Below are 23,610 nucleotides of genomic sequence, written 5' to 3' on the forward strand. Positions count from 1 at the left end.
TTACTTCTGTGACAATTAGGTTTTTATAGTGGTTCTGGGACAATGAGGTTTTATAGTGGTTCTGGTGGAATGATGTTCTATAGTGGTTCTGGGACAATGATGTTCTATTGTGGTTCTGGGACAATGAGGTTCTACAGTGGTTCCGGAACAATGAGGTTCTACAGTGGTTCCGGGACAATGAGGTTCTATAGTGGTTCCGGGACAATGAGGTTCTATAGTGGTTCCGGGACAATGAGGTTTTATAATGGTTCTGGGACAATGAGGTTCTATAGTATTTCTGGGACTAGATGAGTGGACAGGTCCCTACCTGCAGGAGCAGGTCTGATGCGGGTCGGACTCGCTGCTGGAAGAGGACACTCATGGTCCGGTTTTGTTGCTCCAGGTCAAACACTCTGGTCCGCAACTTCAGACACTCCTCCCTCAGATCCTGCATGGGGGAAAACAACAGAGAGAGAGTTATTACAGACAGAGGTGTGAACTTCTAGTGATGTATGACTGTCCTAATATGGACACCATAAAAGTTGATTAGATAACACGAGATAATGAGAAGTGTCAACAAAAAAAAAGTGAATGGTAAGATTAAGTTTTGAGCTACTGTATTGCATACATGTCTAACAACATCATTGGATCTAATAATAGTATAATAGAGACATTTTGATAACACAGTTGCTATGGAAACCAGACTCCTACCTTTTGGGTGAGAAGTGCCTGCACAACTTGATTGGCAACCTAAAACAGAGTGAAAAAAAGAAACAAGAATTATCCAAACGTTTCATGCAAGCTGTTTAGTGACTGACCATAATATGGTGGCTGTTATGGGTGAGAAAGATGAGTGAGAAAGAAAGAAAGAGTCTCCAGTTGACCCACGACCTCAACTCTAAACTGCCCCTGCCCTGTGCATGCCGACGCTGCACTCTCTCACTTCCCCTATTCCTCCAACGACATTTAATACACAAGTTCCTCCGACCGCTTATCAAAATGATTACAGGCTTTAGTGAACATGATGTCCCAATACATTACAGCATTGTCACCCCGTCTGCCTTCCCTTGGAGGAGTGTGTTGATTCCTAAGGGGGCCAATCATCATAAATCTGACGCAGGGTGGCAGAGAAGGCCAGTAGCGGCCAGGCGAAGCAGAACAGATTGGAGCCAGACACGCTGCATGTCTTCATGATGTTTAATTGTCTTCTGTTGATCCTGTATTGACAGCAGTGTCAGGGCTGATATAGTGGCTTGGAGAGTAGGGGGTTGTGTCCTGAATGGCACCTTATCCCTTATATACTGCACTACTTGACCCTATGGGCCCTGGTCAAAAGTAGCGCACTATATAGGGAATAGGGTGTCATTTGCGACACAGCGGGCAGTCGGAGAGAAGAAGTGGCGGGCTAAAGCACTGTTGTGCCCGGGCTTTGGCCGCAGAGCGCCTCACACCCCTACCACTCTTCCGAGTTTAGACCGCAAAGCTCCATCGAGTCCGACTCTGATTACAGCCCATTGATTGCTCGTTAATTCACTGTAAGCACGCACTGGCTTTTTCTCAGAGGTGGCCTCTCTCCCTCTATTGAATAACGGGAATGGAGTAAATATGACGAAGTGATGGCGCCCTGTGGGGGGGTCATACAGAGCTGCTCCTGTAAAACTGATCTTAATGATCTTCAAGTTAGAATCTAAATTACAACAATTGATAAATAAAACAACTTATAAAGGGTTTTATAGAGCATTTATAGTTCAAGTCATACTACATGAAGTGTGGCATAACAGTCCCTTACATCTGATGCATTGCCAAATGTGGCATAACTCCTTTTACCAGCCTTTCAATAGCATGACATTTGCACGTTTACTAAGTGGGGGAAAAAAATATATATAAAAAAAATATAATTTTAAAAACTAACGTGAGTGGCCAGCCCAAATAGCATACCAAACAACCACCACTCTGCTTATGTAGAGATAATAATCCACAATCTTTTTATTTAAAAAAATGTATCACTACTAAACAAGCCCAGCGTTCTCTACAGTTTCCAAATGCCCTGAGCCCATCGGCAGAGTTGTTAGAGCTGTGGAGATGTCCGCATCACAACATGCTCATTAGTGAGCTAGCTCCCGTCTTGAGCGACTACAGAGGGCAACACAACACCAGACCAGACAACAGAGCAGCACAGCCCTGGCTTTTTGAGGTCACGGAAGTGGAAAAGGGATTTGGTCTGGGCTCAACCCAGGCATTAGCCTCCAAGGCTGCAGCACGGTGTGGAGTTTCATACAATATGCTTGGAGCATTGCAAAGCAATTGCATGCCATTGTTGGACTGTTCAAAACACAGCTAAAGTATTGTTAACTCTCCTTTTATCTCTCTCCCTCTTTCTTTATCCTTTTCTTTCTTTCATTCTCTCGCTTTCTCTGTCCCACCATCAATCTACGTTTCCCTCCTCCCCACCCCCACTCCCTCTGGCACCAGAGCCCAGATCTCAGGTCATATGAGCCCCAGTAGCTGGCACCACAGTGTATTAGACCAGTCTGTCCCTTCTGGCACCCGCGGGCCTCCAGCCTTCCCCCAGGGTGACTCAGCGTGCGGTCCTAGCCAACAAGCTCATTAATTGCTGTCATCCGGCTCCCTCAGGCCACCATTTACCCAGCTTCTCCCACAACACAGTTCGCCTTCGGAACGCCGAGTACCTCTTCCTCCATAATCACATTTCCTTTTGGAGAGGAATTACTTTGGAATTGCATTGATGGAATTTGAGAGCATGAAAATTGTGCATTGAGAAAAATCTCAAAGAAAGTCGGTAAAAGGTAGAGAAGGATACTGGAAAATAGTGCAGTATTTGTAACATGTTTGATCAGTATTATCGGTAAGATCTTAAAGAAAGTCGCTAAAGGTAAATAGAAAAGAATACAACTCACAATAAGTCACGGAAGAGGAAAGAAATAACACGTGTTCCTGAGATGCAGGCTATCATTAGTGTGGTGAAAAATAGATTTCCCTCACTGAGGTTGAGGGCTGGGTGAATAGAGTGAGGGTTGGACTACTCACCTCATCTAGACAGTGCTCATACTGCTCCCTCTGGCTCTCATTCTCCATGGCCAATGCTGAGTTTTCCTCCTGTACAGCAAAATAAAACACATTTAGTGATGACTGAAATCCACTGAGAGCTTGTCGTTAAAAGCAAGTTTGTATGCATCAGATTTGTTTATGAGTCATTTACCAAACAGTAATGCAGGAAGAGTTAAAGTAATTCAAGTAGTATATAAAGAAATACCAGGCGGTGCCTGCTAGTCAATTTAAAACAATCACAGGTGGTTATAGAACAATCAACATATAATTATCTAACCTGATTGACATACACTGAACAAAAATGTAAATGCAAAATGCAACAATTTCAAAGATTTTTCTGAGTTACAGTCCACATAAGGCAATCAGTTAATTGAAAGACATTCATTAGGCACTAATCTATGGATCTCACGTGACTGGGAATACAGATATGCATCTGTTGGTCACATATACCTTAAAAAAAGTATGGGCGTGGATCAGAAAACCAGTCAGTACTGTATCTGTTGTGACCACCATTTTCCTCTTGACGAGCGATAAAGCTCCTTCGCATAGAGTTGATCAGACTGTTGATTATGGCCTGTTGAATGTTGTCCCACTCCCCTTAAATGGCTGTGCGAAGTTGCTGGATATTGGCGGGAACTGGAACATGCTGTCGTACACGTTGATCCAGAGCATCCCAAACATGCCCAAACATGCTCAACAGGTGACATGTCTGTTGAGTATGCAGACCATGGAAGAACTGGGACATTTTCAGTTGTACAGATCCTTGCAACATGGGGACCTGCATTATCATGCTGAAACAGGAGGTGAAGGCGGTGGATGAATGGCACGACAATGGGCCTCAGGATCTCGTCACGGTTGCTCTGTGCATTCAAATTCCCATCGATAAAATGCAATTGTGCTCGTTGTCCGTAGCTTATGCCTGCCCATACCATAACCCCACCGCCACCATGGGGCACTCTGTTCACAACATTGACATCAGCAAACCGCTCACCCACACAACGCCATACACGTGGTCTGCAGATGTTAGGCCGGTTGGACAGACTGCAAAATTCTCTTAAACGAAGTTGGAGGCAGCTTATGGTAGAGAAATTAACATTCAATTCTCTGGCAACAGCTGTGGTGGACATTCCTGCAGTCAGCATGCCAATTGCACGCTCCCTCAAATCTTGAGACTTCTATGGCATTGTGTTGTGTGACAAAACTGCACATTTTAGAGTGGCCTTTTATTGTCTCAAGCACAAGGTGCACGTGTGCAATGATAATGCTGTTTAATCAGCTTCTTGATATGCCACACCTGTCAGGTGGATGGATTATCTTGGCAAAGGAGAAATGCTCACTAACATGCATGTAAACTAATTTGTGCATCTGAGAGAAATAAGCTTTTTGTGCGTATGGAAAATATCTGGGATCTTTTATTTCACCTCATGAAACATGGGACCAACACTTTACATGTTGCATTTATATTTTTGTTCAGTGTAGATGTGAAATGATACTGAATATGTGGCCAATGAAAATAATGCCAAAGGTATTTGTAGTCTCTCCATTCTGTTTTCATATGAAAAACTATTGATGCAACAAATCATATCTGTGTTTTGTAGCGCAAGACTACACTGCCAGAGAACAAGATAAAAACAAGACAGGGTTCGCCGGGAGGTGGAAAAGGTCAGGTGTCCACCATAAGACCGGGGCCAACTAATAAAAACCTGCAGAAGTATTTCGCAATGAAAGGTCAGGGGGCTTGAAGTTATGATCCTGAACTTTAAAAGGTACAAGTAAGAAGTTAGGTAGAATGGGCTAGAAGGGGCTAATGTGAATATGTCCTTGTTTTAGGGGGGGGGGGGGTGAATATTGCTTCACCTTTTTAAGGGAGAGGGGCTATTGATCTCCTCTGTTTCTAGTTTGTCAAATGGTCCGGGCAGGCCATATTAGAAGCTGTCAACATTCGCTCCGGCTAGCTTACCTCACTCGCCACATGCCCTTTAGTACAAACAGCCAGCCTTTGATTAAAACCCGGGCTAAATAATTGCACCTAACATATTCCACTGCCTTAATCGAAATGGCACAGAGCTATAACAAATGAGCAACTTTGAGATGTACATGAAAAGCCCTTTACAAAAAAAATTCACTTGTATTATTACGTATTAATATTAGTAAAGTAAAAGCTCCTAGTGAAGGTAAATAATTACCCAGAGGTTGCATATAAGCATTTTTTCTGAGGTTCTTATCATATTCTTTGTGTTGGTAGTAACTGGTTGAATCATCTTTCTCTATGGGACAAGGGGTCGGAGAAAGGTGAAGTGATGTGCTGTATTGACGTATGTGGGGAAAATATGTCTACTTCCATCAAACTTCCATCAAACTGAACCTATCAGTACCTGATAAACACACATTAAAAAGCATCCATGATGAACGCTGAACATTTTCTGCTTGCATTAAAAGCATTTGAAATACTTTCATTATAGTACTCTTGCCATCTTGTATTGCAAAACATCATGGAGAATAATGTCTGACATTGCAGACAAACAATATCTTGTACAGCCACAGTGCATAATCAATATTACTGTGAATGAATGCAGTGCTCGGCTGCGATGCGTTATCAACAAATGCTAAACTAAATAAATGTGCCATGTCATTGATTGATTGATTGGGGATGAAAAGAGCAACTAAATCACATAATAAACATGTATTCATATTAGCACATCCTGTTAATGTATTGCTCCTACAGCTGCTGTAATTAAAGCATAGCAACTACAACTGCTGTTGCCATAGATTTTGAAACATATAAATTATGCATGCCATTATAAATAGCTTTTTATAGAATAGAATACATGCATGATCATCCAGGTAGTTTTCTCCTGCTGAGTTCCCATGATTAGAGAAGTGGTTTTCTAGAATCATGGATGTATTTTTCTTGTAAACTTCAATGGAAGGTAACTAGCTAGAGAACAGAGTTATAGACAGCAGGAGTTTTTGCTTCTGGCTCACAGTAGGTTTGAATTGGGGTGAGGAGGGCGGAGAAGGGAGGAGGGATTGTATGGACAGGGCGAGAGCTGGCTGCACCACAGTCAGTTCTCACTCTGCCTGTAATTGAACAGGAGTTAGAGCCAGCCCTGCACTGAGACCAGAGTGGCAGCTGTCCTTCTGTTACGCCTGAACACCAGACCTCCTTTCCCTGGCACCCGGCTGCCAACTGTGCCAACCAAGCTGCATGGGCACAAGGCTGGGCAATGGGCATGCACACTTGCTCAAACTGCAGACAGTCACCCAAGACCCAGTCACTTGCTTGCTCTGTCTTCCCATGGAGTCTCTACAACACTTACTTGTGTGGAAAGCTAGAAGCATTGAGAGTTGAGCTGGAATGGATGAGTTAGGTACAGGTATATCTCCCTACCTCTGAGGAAGTACAGTTCCCGCTCAGCCCAGTCAAAACTGTTCGCTGCTCTGGCACCCCAATGGTGGAACAAACTCCCTCACGACGCCAGGTCAGCGGAGTCAATCACCACCTTCCGGAGACACCTGAAACCCCACCTCTTTAAGGAATACCTAGGATAGGATAAAGTAATCCTTCTAACCCCCCCCCCCCCTTAAAAGAGTTAGATGCACTATTGTAAAGTGGTTGTTCCACTGGATATCATAAGGTGAATGCACCAATTTGTAAGTCGCTCTGGATAAGAGCGTCTGCTAAATGACTTAAATGTAAATGTATATCATTTGTAGCGGTGTATTCCATCCTATGTCCACTCGAGATTAATCCCAACTCATTTTGTCCTTCGACCGAATGTCTAATCAGTCAACGACGCTACTTCCATTAGCGTTTTTTGGGGGGGAGCCGTAAAAACATATAAATTAGAGTGGCAGCATTAACTGATCATTCAAGCATCTGTGAAAAGAATCCCCATTTCCTTCCCCCTCCAAGATGTTTTTTTCAAAAGGATTCAATCTAAGCTTAAAGTAAGCACCATTTCTAAAGGCATAGCATGCCCACCATGGTAATGAACGATATCAGTTGGGCTGGGCTGGTGGGGGGGGAAATAGAAATGGGCGCCCTTACTTAGTGTCACCACCGTTTACACATAACAAAGGCCAGTGATGTATTGCCTCGCCGTTGTTCTAACCGGTTCTCTTCTGGAGGAGCATCCATCACGGATGCAGCGGGACGGAAGAAAATGGCAGATACATTTCGAATGTAGTTTTTTGGGGTAATGCGGGACGCTTCCTCTTACAAATCACTAGACAGGCCTGCCATTATTTTATTTTGACTGCAGAGAAGATAACTTATACAGTGATAGAGGAGCCATAAAGCAACAAGCAATTACACTGCATTTTGTTGTAATTAGCCTTAACTGCAATTTCTGTCAGCATGGAGTTAGTGGCACCGTTAATAATGTCTGTAGAACGAGCCGGTTTCTTGGGTCCTTCATTAACTCTGGCAGCGTTTTCTCATGTCTGAGCTGTCCATAGTGGCTTAGGAGAAGACCTGGGTTCAAGTAGTATTATATATATTTTTTAATACTTTCTCTGCACTTGATTGAACTTGGTTGAGCTTGTCTGGCCGCAATGGGACCAATGGCGTAGTCCCAAAAGTGCAAAACCTTTCCCGTCGGGCACTCCGGTAGGGGCTCTATCCTTTTATTCTTTGTCCCCAACGCTCTAGGCGACCAGTTTTGATAGCCTTCAGCCGATGTCATCTACAAAATAGCTTCCAACACTCTACTCAGCAAACTGGATGCAGTCTATCACAGTGCCATCCGTTTTGTTATCCAAATCACCTTATACCACCCACCACTGCGACCTGTATGCTCTAGTTGGCTGGCCCTCGCTACATATTTGTCGCCAGACCCACTGGCTCCAGGTCATCTATAAGTCTATGCTAGGTAAAGCTCCGCCTTATCTCAGTTCACTGGTCACGATAACAACACCCACCCGTAGCACACGTTCCAGCAGGTAAATCTTACTGATCATCCCCAAAGCCAACACCTAATTTGGCCGCCTTTCCTTCCAGTTCTCTGCTGCCAGTGACTGGAATGAATTGCAAAAATCGCTGAAGTTGGAGACTTTTATTTCCCTCACCAACTTTAAACATCAACTATCTGAGCAGCTAACCGATCGCTGCAGCTGTACATAGTCCATCTGTAAATAGCAGACCCAATCTACCTACCTCACCCCCATACTGTTTTTATTTTATTTACTTTTCTGCTCTTTTGCACACCAGTATCTCTACTTGCACATCATCATCTGCTCATTTATCACTCCAGTGTTAATCTGTTAAATTGTAATTATTCGCTGCTATGGCCTATTTATTGCCTACCTCCTCATGCCTTTTGCACACACTGTATATAGACTTTCTTTTTTCTACTGTGTCATTGGCTTGTTTATTGTTTACTCCATGTGTAACTCTGTGTTGTTGTCTGTGTCACACTGCTATGCTTTATCTTGGCCAGGTCGCAGTTGCAAACGAGAACTTGTTCTCAACTAGCCTACCTGGTTAAATAAAGGTGGAACAAATAAATAAATATCATACGCTCAAAGTATTTGAACATTAGCCACAGACCCTCGCGGCATCAGCGAGGGCCACTTCGTAAATGAGTAGGTGGGTCTCTGAGCGTAATTCGATTAAGTCTTAATAGACTTAGCCCCTTTAATTGCTGAGGAGATCTGAAAGCCTGGTGTGTCAGTCTAGTGGGTGTACTGTATGGTCGGAAACAATCAGAATCAGAAGGATTACTCAAAATGGATTTCTGACTCAACTGTTGCTAATGCTGAGAACAGAGCACACAGTGGAACAGTGGAGGAGCGCTATGGAAGTGAACAAAGACCGCTGTGAAGTCCTAGAAACCTGAGCCCTCTGTGGAGCGCTTTGCTCTTCAAACAGCAGAGCGCACAAGACTTTGATAAGACCATTATGCTCCAGACTGCAAACATAAGAAGGAGAGCCTGGTGGCGGAGGCAGAACGAGGGAGGAGAAGAGAAGAGAGGCGGAGCCATGTTTTGAATTGTACCTCTAGGGTGCGCAGACGCTCCAGAAGGAGCTTTGTTTGGTCCTGAAACTCTTCCGCTCGGCTGATGCTGCCGATGTCTGCCAGCAAAGGGTCTCCAGAAGACGGCAGTGGGCTACTACCGCTGCTGTTCTGCTCCAAGCTGTCACGCGTCTTCTGCACCTCCTCTGAGAGTTTATCCTGATAGACAGACGAGAGGAAAGAGAAAGAGAGAGAGAGAGAGAGAGAAGACGATGGAGAGAGAGCAAAAGAGAAATAGAGAGAAAGGCAGAGAGAAGGAGAGTGAGAAAGAAAGAGAGAAAGACAAAGGCGGGAGAAGAAGGAGAGAGAGGGGAAGAAGGAGAGAGAACAGAGAGGAGAGAGAGAGGGGAAGAAGGAGAGAGAACAGAGAGGAGAGAGAGAGGGAAAGAGAAGAAAAAAACAATTCAACACCCAAAACATCCCCTAATCCCTAATCGCGTTTCACTTGTATTTCCAAAGAGTGGCAGTGACCTTGAGACCTCTCCATCTTGTCTGCCTATAGAGGACCCCACACCCCTCTTTCTCCCCCCCTTCACACCCTGCCTCAGTCTCCAGCTGTGACACTAATGCACAGAGGCGGAAATTAAAAGCGAACACAATAAAACGATGGGGTCCATGATATCCCCAGGCCCGCTGGGCATGGCTCACCAAGAGAGTCACAGACGAGACAGCATCCTGATATTTGACTAGCTAATTAGGTACTGTACATTCAACACAGGATATAGAGTACTGGTAAAGGAGGATATGTCATGTGTCGCCTGTCAATTATTCGAAGTATTTTCACACTATCCTAGAAGTCAAGGAGGGATTTTCTTTCCCTCTGATGTTACTATTCAAATAAATGATATCATGCTACTTTGGTCTTAAATCAGTACACCACGTTGTTTTGTATGTGATATTGAGACATATGAAAACCATAGCATAAGCTGTCGTTAAAACTAATATACTGTATTTACACCCAACACCATTTTCCTTACAATTTAATACAAAAACCCCTACCAGTGGGGATTTATGATGGATTTCCTGTATCCAAAACAAAGTGATATGCCGATAATATGAAACGCTTAATCCTCACTGTACTAAACTGGACATTTATCTTTATGCATTGAATGTGCTTTAAAAAACACACACACTGCTCCTGGGGTGATATAGTTGCCATGAATCCTAAATGTAGGTACATTTCAATAGGAGAGATTGAGACACCTTTAAATACTCAACATGCATGGCTTAGTCTGATCGAGGGAGGTCACCGCCCTTTCATTTGCAACATCCATTTCACAAACGCTCTTATCTCCATCCTATTCCAAATCTGATCAAGGACCAGGAGAGGGATAAAACTACAATTGAGCTGGGAGTTAGATGTCGTGTAAACCTCAACACATGCCTATAGCCAGCCAATGAGCTTTGCAATGCAAGTAAATGGACTTTCCCCCCCCCCAATTTTTCACCTTAAAATCTCACCAAAGCCTTTTGTTGTTATCGCCTGATGTACACCTGTGCACCTTTGTTACATTTTTCATTCAATCCTTCTCTTCCCTCCTTGACAGTTAATTGTCAAGCCGGACGATGGGCTTTCACGGTAGCGCGGCGGACGCAGACAGCCATGGCTGGAGACATTGATAGATGAGGTTGAGTCCTTGCTAGCGCCGCCATATCCAAATGCATCCGAATCAAGTCGTCCCTCCCTCCTGAACATGAATTGGAAATGCTGTCCTTGGCAACCACTAGCATTATGTTTTGCTTTGAACTCCAATCTTGGCTAAAACATGCCGGTGGTTCCCAATCTTGACTTTGTTTGATTCTTTTGTTTTGCAGGCACTCTGTAGTAAAAAGTTTTAAGCATTTCTTATTGTACAAGTTCACGCCGTCCCTGCCTGTTTGAGTGAGTATTCTTTCGTTTGGTGCATAATGAATATGACCCATATCTTTCCCCCAGTAATGGTACCATTAATTGAGAGCTTGTTCTTATTACCACAGCCCTGTTATGTCTGATTGCTTGCTGAACATCTGGTCACAGTAGGTGCAGTCATCTCGGTAACCTGACATATGTTTCTCTCCACATGTGTATGTTTGCTGCATCCATTCACACAACTTAGAGCGAAATCAATCCCCCCACACTGGCACACGTTAGAGCGAAATCGATCCCCCCACACTGGCACACGTTAGAACGAAATCGATCCCCTCCACTGGCACACGTTGACAGATTCTAATTCCATGTTTAATTAATCCACTCAGGTTGATTAATTCTGGGGCTGCTATTATTCTGTATAATACCCATCATTTGAATAATCACAGGGTATCTGACTATGTGGAAATATGGTCCACTGCTGAGAGGAAGGCTGCATTGCAAAATGCCCCCTATTCCTGTTATGCCTAGTGATATATACTTTATGGGCCCTGGTCAAAAATGGTGCTCTGTATAAGGAATAGGGGATTCAGCCATAGAGTTATACTCCCTACGTTCACCCACAATAAATCTAGCTAATGCATGTACTAGGCTTATTGAAATGTATACCGCCATACCTCCATTTCCCATTATGACACAATTTTTTTTCACACATTACCATTCATGATCGATTTCTAAAGGCATAGCATGTCCACCACACTAATGAATGGTTTTGTCTTTTATAACGACGTTGTCACGTTCTGACCATAGATCTTTTGTGTTTTCTTTGTTTTAGTGTTGTCAGGGTGTGAGTTGGGTGGGTAATCTATGTTTTCTATTTCTGTGTTTGGCCTGATATGGTTCTCAATCAGAGGCAGCTGTCAATCGTTGTCCCTGATTGGGAACCATATTTAGGTAGCCTGTTTTCTGTTGGGTTTTGTGGGTGGTTGTTTTCAGTCTTTGTGTGTCTGCACCAGATAGAACTGTTTCGGTTTTCACTTTGTTGTTTTTGTATTTTGAGTTGTTCACTTCCATTAAATAAGATGAACAATTACCACGCTGCGCATTGGTCCTCTGATCCTTCAAACTTCTCCTCCTCAGATGAGGAGGAAGACGACAGCCGTTACAGACGTAGCATATTCATCACTGAAGTCAAGAAGTCCGTATAACGTTTTGCATTTGAGAGATACGTGCAATGCACTTAGTGGGAATTCGCTTACTTTTGGTTAACACATTTGGAAATGAAAAAGTTGAAGCTAAATGACATTTTAAATGTGGTACGAATCATAAGAGTACAAGACATGACCTCCATGAACTGTAATGGTATGACCTTTATCGACCTCCCCTAACAGTAACACAACCAAACTACTTCTAGCTCACACAGTTCCACTTTTTCCTACGATGCTGTTTGGAAGGTCACTTTGTCATAATTAAATGAACGTAATTTCACATGGATAATTAAAGGACCTTCAGTGTCAATAAGAGTTCTGTGAGATACCTTGAGTATCTAAGGAACAGCACAAACAAAAAATCCACACAAGAATATACCGTAGCTGCACACATAACACACAAACACAAAGTTTAAGGCTACTATAGGCCAACTGCTAATGAGTCTAATTATAGCAACCAGTTTGGTTGCCAAGAACCGAGCTTAAGTAATATGTGGAGCTGAAGGATGGGACTAAAAACAAATAAAAGATAACTTTTGTAAAACATACTTTGTCCGTAAAATGTATATAGTATGTATAAGCAGGAAGTAGAAACCTAAGTGTTGTGGTCCATTAGTTTACTCCAGTTAGAGGAGAGGTGGTAGGGTTAGGGTAAAATAATAAAGGAATATATATAAAAACATATATACACTACCGTTCAAAAGTTTGGGGTCACTTAGAAAGGTCCTTGTTTTTGAAAGAAAAGCAAATTTTTTGCCCATTAAAATAACATCAAATTGATCAGAAATACAGTGTAGACGTTGTTAATGTTGTAAATGACTATTGTAAGTGGAAACGGCTCATTTTTAATAGAATATCTACATAGGTGTACAGAGGCCCATTATCAGCAACCATTTTAAAAAGCTAATTGATCATTAGAAAACCCTTTTGCAATCATGTTAGCACAGCGGAACAGTTGTCCTGATTAAAGAAGCAATAAAACTGGCCTTTAGACTAGTTGAGTATCTGGAGAATCACCGTTTGTGGGTTCGATTACAGGCTCAAAATGGCCAGAAACAAAGAACTTTCTTCTGAAACACGTCAATCTATTCTTGTTCTGAGAAATGTAGGCTATTCCATGCGAGAAATTGCCAAGAAACTGAAGATCTTGTACAATGCTGTGTACTACTCCCTCCACAGAACAGCGCAAACTGGCTCTAACCATAATAGAAAGAGGAGTGGGAGGCCCCAGTGCGCAAGAGGACAAGTACAGTACATTAGAGTGCTGAGCAGTGCGGTGTTACCTTGTAGGCCTTCATGATGTCCACAGTGTCCACAGCTGTTTGCTCCAGCACCCCCTGGTTCTGCAGCAGCGTCCGCACCGTCTCTTCCATCCTGCACATGCACGCACACACACAAACAGAGGGGGAAGAAGGGGGAGATTGTTTTAGGGCCAGCGACACAAGAGGGGACGGGTGTGTTTTGGATCATACCCCAGTCCCTTTCCACTACAGTATGTGGTACACCACACGATGTGGTGCTGAATGGGTACATATGGCGCTGGGGAGGTTCACAAGTGCATCCACTGAGGCAGAGTATTGACAGACTGCCTCAGTGCCTCTATGGGACTTGTGATACGGTTGTGCCTCGATTTTTGTGCCAAATAATGATTTCTCTCAATGCAAACCAGAGACTTTTACCCCACAGCCTACATCAATATGCTACTCCTCACCCCTGATTCCCATATGAATCACTACAATGGGATTACCTTTTGTTCTACATTCTCCCTGGCCTATTCCAGGTAAAAAACACATCCAGTGAGAGTTGGACCTTTAGGGAGATTGTCTAGGATAGGGCTCCCTCCATTGACCCGGCTGGAAATAGGCCTACAAGTCAGAGTACAAAGAGATGGCGCGATGAAACCACTGTGACATTTCAGGAGAGGAATGCCATTGTGGAGCAGGGAGAGAAGGCCAGACTTTGATAAACGAAGACGAATTCCAAATCATCACAGCCGACACAGCCAGCGACACGTGCCAGCGACACGTGCCAGCGACATACAGTATCAATGGATACAGCCAGGGACAAAGCCATGGCCATAGCCAGGGGACATAACCATGGATTGACAGATGGGTGTGTCATTTGCAATTTTAAATGAAATGTTGAAATTCCGTTTCTGAGATAGTGGGCGAAGAGACAGCAAAACGACAGATAACTTGATGTTGCAGTAAACAGCATTAGGCAACCGACTTGTGTCTCACTGAATTCCCTGTCAGTGTCAGTGACACTTCTGATCATCCTTTCAACAGGGACAGTTGACACTGTTAATTGTTCAGGCTTAACACACTCAGCCACGTTTGTTTTGTTTGTTCTTACATCTGAGCTCAGTGAGATTTTGCCCGTTTTCCCATTGCGGTTTTCACAGTTGAACTGTTGCACAACGGCAAAGCCACGGCTTTAGCGTAGGCAGGTCTGGGCTCTGCCATCGTAGCGGCCACACTATCGTAGCGGCCACACCATCTGGCAGGCTGAGTCGGAAGCACGAGAAAAGCTGGCTATAAATCAGGCCTAGCTAGCTGACTGACTGTCTGACTGATTGACAGACTGAGTGAGTGGTCAGGTCTATGGCAGATTGCTGTAGCCCGCCACTTAGGACACTGTCCATAATCGCTGTGGTCAGGGATAGGGGGTGTGGGACTGGAACATTGTAGTCAGGTCAAGGACTTTGTGACTGATTGACATGCTTGATTAGTATGGTATTGGAAGTAACTAACATGGGGTAACTGACTCATTCAGAGTTTATTGTCTTAACATTAGTTGGGAAACAAATATGGCTGAGCTGAAATACACTGGGATTCAGTCATCCTCTTCACAAACGTACCGGTGTGTCTACAGTATGACCAGGGTCATGAATGATTTACTGGTCAGATCATGTCGTAAGGAATAACTCCTGATCCTTACTTTGATTCACTAGATGAATAGGAGAGCAAAGGCATTATTTACCCAATATTTACATTGATACCGTATTATAAATGTTATAAAACATATTTTTTTAAATCCTGCTTTATCAAAACAACTTTATTTCACTATTTCATTCCCTCACGATCTTTTCTTCCCTCAAAAAACACATTCAAATCAAATTCTCCACATTCTCCGCCACATTACCACCAGGCAGACAGAACGTCACTGTGTAGAGAGGTAGTGGTCTGACCCCGGTGACCTCCACATGGCTAAGTGACAGGATGATGGGGGCCTTTGATGTTCCTCTCCTCTGGCTGGCCTGTGTTGTGGATGAGGACTAGGGGCTGTAGGCTGGAGGTCTGGTGGCTGCGGCTAGCCAGCACTTGAAAGGGTCTCTGTGTGTTTTTTAATAGGGGCTGATTCAGGGCAGATCATGAGAGCACATGGTGTGCCTCAAAGTCCCAACCAGCAATGCTGAACAAGCCCAGGCCCAATCCCAAATCTACAGCCTGGCCAAGAGAGATGGGCAGAAACATTCCCCTGCAGTACACACGCACTTACACACACGCGCACACAAAGCTTCCAGTGCCGATTGAGGGGAACGACTTCAACATGCGGTGGATTCCCCAGACTGGTTGAAGTCACAGGGTCCTGTATGTGCACCATATAAGCAGAGAGAGAGAGAGAGAGCAGAGGGGGATAAAGGGACCATGGATACGGATGAAAGCCACTGCAGTGGTGCCAAAGTCAGACTTCATAATACATGCTGAGCTACAAGGTGCCTGACTGTGACTGTCAAAATGCTATTCTATGAATCAGAATGTCCATGACTAGCTGTAATGCTATGCTGAATAGCTTCTTCTAATAGTTAGTTAAGTAGTTAACCCGTAGCTACCCTGAATATCTGCATACTGTATCTTTTGACTCATCACATACGCTGCTGCTACTGTTTACTATATGTCACTTTATCACTACCTATAACAAGGCACCTTTCCCAGGGACATGAAACAAGATAAAGTTATACCTCTGTATAAGAAGGGGATAAAGTCTCACCCTGGGAATTATAGGCCTGTATCTATCCTCTGTGTAACATCAAAGATCCTGGAGAGAATTGTCCATGAGCAAATGTATGAATATGTTAACAAACAGGGTCTAATGTATGATTTTCAGTCGGGTTTTAGAAAAACATACTCTACTGATTCATGTCTACTTTACTTGACTGACTTCACCAGGAAAGAGATTGATGAGGGAAATCTGTGTGGAATGGTACTGCTTGACCTACAGAAGGCCTTTGATAGAGTTAACCACTGTCTCCTAATCTCCAAACTGGAGGCACTGGGGTTAAGTAGTTTCCCTCTAGGCTGGGTAAAGTCCTATTTATCAGGAAGGGAGCAAGTAGTAGAGGTTAATGGTTCACTGTCTCAGGCAAAACCAATGAGTTGTGGCGTTCCGCAGGGGAGCGTGCTTGGGCCTCTGCTGTTTTTATTGTATATTAACGATATGAAAGATGCTTGTTCTTGCCGTCTTTTTCTTTATGCGGATGACTCTACACTTCTGGTGTCTCACAAAAGTAAAACTATGTTGGAGAGCATACTTAGCACAGAGCTTACTAACATTAGCAAATGGCTTGGAGTAATAAGCTATCTCTGCACTTAGGGAAAACTGAAGCAATTATTTTGGGATCCAGACCTAAATTGTGTAGGTCGTCTGAAATCAGAGTGGAGTTAGGGGGTGAGGTGCTGACTACTAAAACCTCTGTTAGCTACTGGGATGTATCCTTGATTGAAGCTTGGGAGGTGTGAGAATGGCCAATAAGGTGCTAGGGAAGGCTAATGCCAGGATTAAGTTTTTGTCTAGAAAGTCCAAGCTGCTTGATAAGGACTCCATGAAAGTGCTAGCTACTACCCTCATTCAATGCCATTTTAACTATGCTAGTACTTCCTGTTTTGGGGGCTTATCTAAATTTATGAAGGGAAAGCTCCAGATAGCCCAGAATAAGCTGATCAGGGTAGTATTTGAAGGTGAGTCCACGTACTCACATAAGCAGGAGCTGCTTTCAGGAACTAAACTGGCTGCCTGTTGAGGCTAGGGTGTCCCAGATTAGACTAGGTTTGGTTTACAGGAGTATTTATGGTTCTGTGCCCAGATATCTAAGTGATTACTTTCCTCGTGTTAGGGATGCACACAATCACAGCACCAGATCAGGTGTTGCTGATGTGTGCTTATACAGGTTCAGGAGTAATGCTGGGAAAGGTACTTTCTTGTATACTGGAGCCTCAGAATGGAATGAGTTGCCTCTGCCTATAAAAACAACGTCCTCTCTGGACAGCTTTAAAAATAAAGTAAAAATATGTTTGATGTCTTCTGTGCCCATATACATAACCCCTATGATGTAGCTGGAATGATGAGATAGATGTTCTTCTTCTATGTTTTTGTTTTATTATTTCACTGCCTTACTGTGTTTGATCTTGCCTAGCCATCTTGTCTCAAGAGGACCACAGTGGAAATAAGTCCCAGACTTTATTGTGTGTTATCCTCGATGATTTTATTCACGTGCATGTATGGCTTTTAAGTTGCATGTGTGCTTGTTTTTTTTAAATGGTCGAATTAATCAAATCAAATAAATATGTACTGTACAGTACAAATCTACAACAATTACCATGTACCCCTGAACATGGACTAGGTACTGGTATCCTGTGTATATAGCCATGTTATTGTTACTCATTGTGTATTTATTCCTCATGTTGGCCTATTATTTTTCTTGTATTTCTCGTTTTCTCTCTGCATTGTTGGGAAGGGCCTGTAAGTAAGCATTTCACTGTTAGTCTACACCTGTTTGCAAAACATGTGACAAATACAATTTGATTTGATTTAATGCTATGTCATGTCGTAATGCTATGACAGTTCATAAAGCTATGACAAGTTGTAATGCTATGACAAGTCGTAATGCTATGATAAGTACCGTAATGCTATGAAAGGTCGGTATGCTATGACATGTCGCAACGCTATGACAAGTTGTAGCGCTATGACAAGTCGTAATGCTGCCACATTGACATTCAAAAGCTACATATGAGAGGAAAGCCAAACGAATCTTTCTCAGGTGTTTTTTCAGCTACTAACCTATAATTTACATATGACACATCTCATCCCTCAGCACCATACATGACTAAAGTAGATTAATGCAGCTCCACACACAGTGACCTGAACATAACATTTAGTTCTATTGTCTCTGTTGTCCCCTTGAAAAGGTGGGTTCAAGTTTAGCTCCCATTAATTCTAAACACATTTCTCCCTCCGATTCATCTGGGGGAGCATCACAAATAGGACTGTCTTGGACAATTACCCCTGATAATCACATTTTGATGGTGTACTGATTAGGAATTATAGTGTTTTCTGAAGCTATTTAGCAGTAGAATTCGTGAGGACAGGGGAGGGAGATCCGCGAGGTTGTTTCAAGTGCATAATGCTTTTCACGTTTTTATTACATTTTTTTATGGTTTTATATGTAATCAAATAGAGTGAGAATGGTTTCAAAGATTCTGAGTGTTTATTTCATTTATCTCTAATAATAAACTTGGATTAGGATCATAACTGTAATCCAGCGACAATTTCAAAACATCCTCAAGTCGCACATATGCTGTATATTAAGTGTGATTATGATGTCACTTCAATTCAATTTACAGAGGGATAAAAAAAAATCTGACTCTGGCCTAACAACTTGAGCCATTACCTTTGTCTATGATACTAAATGTAATAACATTGCCATTTAAAATCTGTTGGGAATTTCCTATTTTTGTGTGAAACACTTATCAACTCCACTTGATGTCAACCCAAACCATTAAAGCTGATAAGTACATAAGTGAAAAAAAGCTGTGAAAGATAGTTTTTTGTGTGTGTAGAATCAAAGCTTAAATCTGTGTCCAAACAGCCCTTACTTAATGTGGTTACAATCTCAGTGGTTGTAAATGACCTTCTATTGAGGACCTCGCTGGAGAAAAGGAGGGAGGAAGGGAAGGATGGAGGAATGGATGGATTGAGGAAAGCAAAGCCTGACTCGTTTGACCCCCAGACTGCACCAGCTGAATTTCAAACACGTCGGCAACAGCCAGGAAGTACAATTAAGTCTCCAATCAATTTCCAGCCCCAGGTATAAGTAAAACACGCACGCACGCACGCACACCCCCCCCCCCCCCCCCCCCACACACACACACACACACCACTTCAAGTAAATCCAATGGGGGAAGGAAGCCAGATGTCTGAATGAGCTGAATGAGGTGTGTTTGACAAGTCGTCAGAACATGCAAACCGTTGATGGACCAAAATGGCCTGTTAGAGGTAGAACACCCTGTGTGGCGGTCTCCCCTGCGTCCTGTGTCTCACATTACTCATGTCTCAGCCACTTTCAGATGGCCCAAACATTGAAACACAGATTTGCAGCTTCCTGCCATTAAAGCTATGAAAACGTTCACCGCCGTCCAGACTTCAAATGGGACGCCATTTTTATCACCTGTCAATGAAAACGATCAAGCGCTATTCCAGTTGTAGAACAGATACCAGTCAAATTCAATTAATTCTCAGAGGTACCTCTAACAATGCTTCACGCACAACCAAGGATTTAGCAAAAAAAACGACACACACACAAACACACAGATCTTTAAACACTCACACTGATCAGATTGCCTCAGTCCGACTTACCCCATGTTGCTGAATTTGGGTCCATTGTGTTTCTTACAAACATCCCTTCTCCTAAACAATGCCACAAACACCGTGCACACTTCCCTAAGCTCCATGGGGACAAGCAGACGGACCAGCCAGCCTGCTCTCAGCACTCAGCTCTCAGTGTCACTGGCTGACCCAGACACAGATCAAAATGTGGGTCCGCTAAAATAGGCCATTCAAGAATCATACAAGCCTGAGTGCTTTTCCCATGTAACAGACACTGCCAGCATGTTTGGTTGGTCGTCCGTTAGCTGGTCGCTGCTTTGGAATCATGAACCACACACAACCCGCAGGCCAGTCTCAACCAGTCTCGCTTTCTATGAGGTGGCCTGCCTTGTGGTGGGTTATTATCCAATCCCTATGCTGTCCCAGTCAGGATCATGGTCTGGTAAGAGAAGTCCAAAGGGAGGGAGAAGTAAAGGGGGAGGGAAACCCTTTCCCATATGTCCCATGTTAAGCCTGAGCCAGAGGAGGACAGCCCCTGCTGTGTCGACGCTAGGCTGTGGCTAGGCTACGACCAGGGATCAGGCCTGTGGCCACAGGGGGGAAGCCGGGATACGGATCACTCAGCCTGGGATGAGTGTGAGGGATGGATGGATGGACAGCAGACGTGGAGCTTTATTGGCTGCCAGGGATTAGGGAGGCTGAGTTGAAACCAACACTTTCTATTGCTATGTAAGTCACTGCTGTGTCGTCATGTCAATACTGTACACAAGCAATAATCACACAAATTGACAGACTGAAAGACAAACAGACGTATTTCTCAGGACACATATTACCATGATAGAGAAAGAGTGAGACCATGAGCTCATGGGTTGGATTGATCTACCTGGCTACTGCAGCCTCGGGGCTCATTGGGAAATGCCCTGGACCAAACTCTCACTCCATCAACACGGTATTAGGAGCTGAGCTCTCCCAAACCCCCATTAAGAAGGTTTGACAAAGGCACAATTTGAAAAGTCTTGAAAAAAAGAGTAGGGAACAATCATCAGGTTGTGGCTGGATTGGGGTCACGAGGGGTCACCATGACTTGATGGATAAATATTATCATTGCCTTATCTTCACCTGGCATTAGCTCCTGGAAAACTCAGCCAAACGATCTGACTCAGCATTCTTGAAGTTCCATTTTTCCAGTTGAACACTCTTTTTCTCATTTCCACTAAATCTCCTCCACCTCTGTAAATGCATGTAATTGCCCGGCAGGCCGATAGATTAAGCTAAGCCACTTTTTTTTATCCTCTTTCAAACTTTTGTTTTGTGTTTTTCGACCAGAATGGGTCATTGTAATGGGGACTCTCCTGGCCTCTACCCTCTCCTCCTACCCTAGAGGGGACTGGGTGACCTGGACCCCTAATAAAGCCCTCAGGACAAATGCTGTTGGGGTCTCTACACTCGTTCTCTGTCCAGGCGATACACATCCAGTTTTGTTTAAAGCGGAAAATGGGTGGGTGGGGGGGTGCATCGTTCCCCTTTAGCACAGGGGAAGCATTACAACTTCCTTAAACCCTAGGACCACTGGCTCTTTCAAGTCACCTTTGACCCCTGACAGTGAGACATGCATGACGAGGAGGCAGGGGGACACCAAAGGGACGAGTGAGACAGTCAGAGGCCAGGCAGACCAAGGCAGTCATGTCACTGTTTTACAGCCTCCTGTTCTTCTGAGAGAGATAACGACAACCTCCAGGATGCTGCCACCATTTTCCTTTCATTTGAGTGAAGTGCCGTGTCACATAGGGTACAATTCTCACAAACATGCGACTAAAAAGTCACTGCATGGACATATGGATAAGACTTGAGTTAATTCCTCTCGAAAACACAATCCTCTCGTTCTTCCACCTCTTGTCCCTCCTTTATTTGAGGTTGGAGTTCAAGCAAATCCATAATGTTTTTTCCACATGTACATCTCTGGCCATAGGAAGCAGTTAGCAGTAAGCTGGGGGCCAAGGGGCCCCATATGGGCAGAGGCCTCTAGCCCTTGGAGGCTCCCGGAGGATCTGTGATAGGGTTGTGTGTGTGCGTGTGTGTGTGTGTGTGTGACTGCGTATGTGCGTGTGAAGGGTAGCATGTGTGGCCCACATGCAGCACAGAACATCACTGACAGGCCCCAGAGGAGACACTTAGGGAGGATGACAGGATGAATCTGATTACTCCACAGCAAAACCAGGAGCACAGCTGTCCCCCAACCTCCTCAAACCTCCCCCTGCCTGGATGCTCCTCTTGGGGCATGGAGAGGAGAAGGTGGCCTGTGGTCAGGGTCTCTCCCCTCCACACACAACCTATCCCAGCTGAGGTCATTGTACAGGCTCTTCTGTCATTCCCTATCATAAGCATCTACTGTGCCTGGCATTGCTGCTATGTAATGAAGTACAGGGTCATTTCAAGTTAGATTTGACTCCCATGTTGAGTTTAAATATGTTCATACATCTGTACAGTAGTACCCAGAGCCATATATTAAAAGATTTTGGCCAGGTTTTAGAGCGGACGCCATGTTAGTGCCTTTATTCTCAATATTTTGATGAGGTAGGAGAAAGCCTCTGAGAATTCCCTATGAAATGACCCGCTGTAAACAATCAAAACAGATGTTCTTATTGATCAGCATTTGGGATAATGTGTATCCAAGTCGGTACTGTGGGCGTCTTGATAGGTTTTGAAAACGATCCAAAATAAACAGAACAAGGCGGAAGTGTCCAATGGTACTTTAACAACGGCTATAGAGGAGAAAGTGGCGCTCCCGGGAACATTCAGACAGAAACCTCACTGGCTAAACCCTCTAAATAAATGACTTTAGTTGTGGCTATTAAGGCACAAGTGTCTCTATGCATTGACCATGTGTATCAGTCTATGTGCCTGATCGTGTGTGGACAGGTGTTCATATTACGCCATAGACAGCCTGCCTGCCTGCCTGCCTGCCTGCCTGCCTGCCTGCCTGCCTGTCTGCCTGCCTGTTTGTGTGACTGCCACAGACGAGTGCCACCGCCACAAGATCCATACAACTTCCATAAGGTCACTGCATATTCCATGTCACTTGCCACAGGCAGTCTGCTGGTCTGCATCCTACCCAGCGACAGCCCTTTGAACAGTGGCAAGACAGGAAAGCCTTGATCATGTGTGAACCAACGGTTGCCCTACTTTCACACAGGCTTGTAATCTGACCTCGTTTAGTACGCCTGTAAAGTATCATCACAACCAACATGGTTAATCCATAGCGGAAGGGAATTAGTGTGTGTGTGTGTGTGTGTCTCTGTGTGTGTGTGTGTGCAGTATGTGAGTATGTGTATGTGTATCAACGTGGAGGTCTTGGTTACGGACATAGTTACAGATAGCACTGTGAAATCTAACAACCACTGTAAGAAGTATATTTTTATAAACTGAGTGATCTCCCCTCCACTGTCACCACTATACAGTAATGATAGAGAGACTGTTACATCTGAATAACCTCTCGAAGTTGATCAGCCTCTGAAATTTAATTTCAAAACGTCCCCTGATCCCCCTAAATAAACTCAATCATTCCAATTCAACTGACTACATTGGAACTCCTGTAACTCGGTAAATTGCGGCACAAGGGAGGGTGGGGACGGAGAAATATAAAATCAGCAAAAAACAAACCCTCTAATAAGGGTGGGTGGTTTAAATATAGAACTGACACATATTATCAGTCTAACCGTCTCCCATCCATCGCTAATGTGTCTGACGGCTGTGAGTGGAACAGCAAAGTCTGACGGCTGTGAGTGGAACAGCAAAGTCTGATGGCTGTGAGAGGAACAGCAAAGTCTGACGGCTGTGAGAGGAACAGCAAAGTCTGACGGCTGTGAGTGGAACAGCAAAGTCTGAC

The 23,610-nt window shown here is 43.9% G+C and overlaps 1 protein-coding gene across 4 annotated transcripts in view; it reads right to left on the reverse strand.

The window, feature by feature from the left end:
• LOC139566448 (nck-associated protein 5-like) overlaps window positions 1-23,610 on the reverse strand; it is a 166,438-nt gene that overhangs the window by 54,391 nt on the left and 88,437 nt on the right. For all 4 annotated transcript variants that reach the window (XM_071387624.1, XM_071387626.1, XM_071387625.1 and 1 more), the window contains 5 exons: window positions 13,403-13,493; window positions 9,048-9,224; window positions 3,028-3,096; window positions 691-729; window positions 308-427 (listed from right to left, as the gene is read on the reverse strand). In XM_071387624.1, the coding sequence (XP_071243725.1) occupies window positions 308-427; window positions 691-729; window positions 3,028-3,096; window positions 9,048-9,224; window positions 13,403-13,493 (496 nt within the window). The remainder of the gene's footprint in view (window positions 1-307; window positions 428-690; window positions 730-3,027; window positions 3,097-9,047; window positions 9,225-13,402; window positions 13,494-23,610) is intronic.

The sequence above is a fragment of the Salvelinus alpinus genome, chromosome 38, assembly GCF_045679555.1.
Source record: "Salvelinus alpinus chromosome 38, SLU_Salpinus.1, whole genome shotgun sequence".
Lineage (NCBI taxonomy): Eukaryota > Metazoa > Chordata > Actinopteri > Salmoniformes > Salmonidae > Salvelinus > Salvelinus alpinus.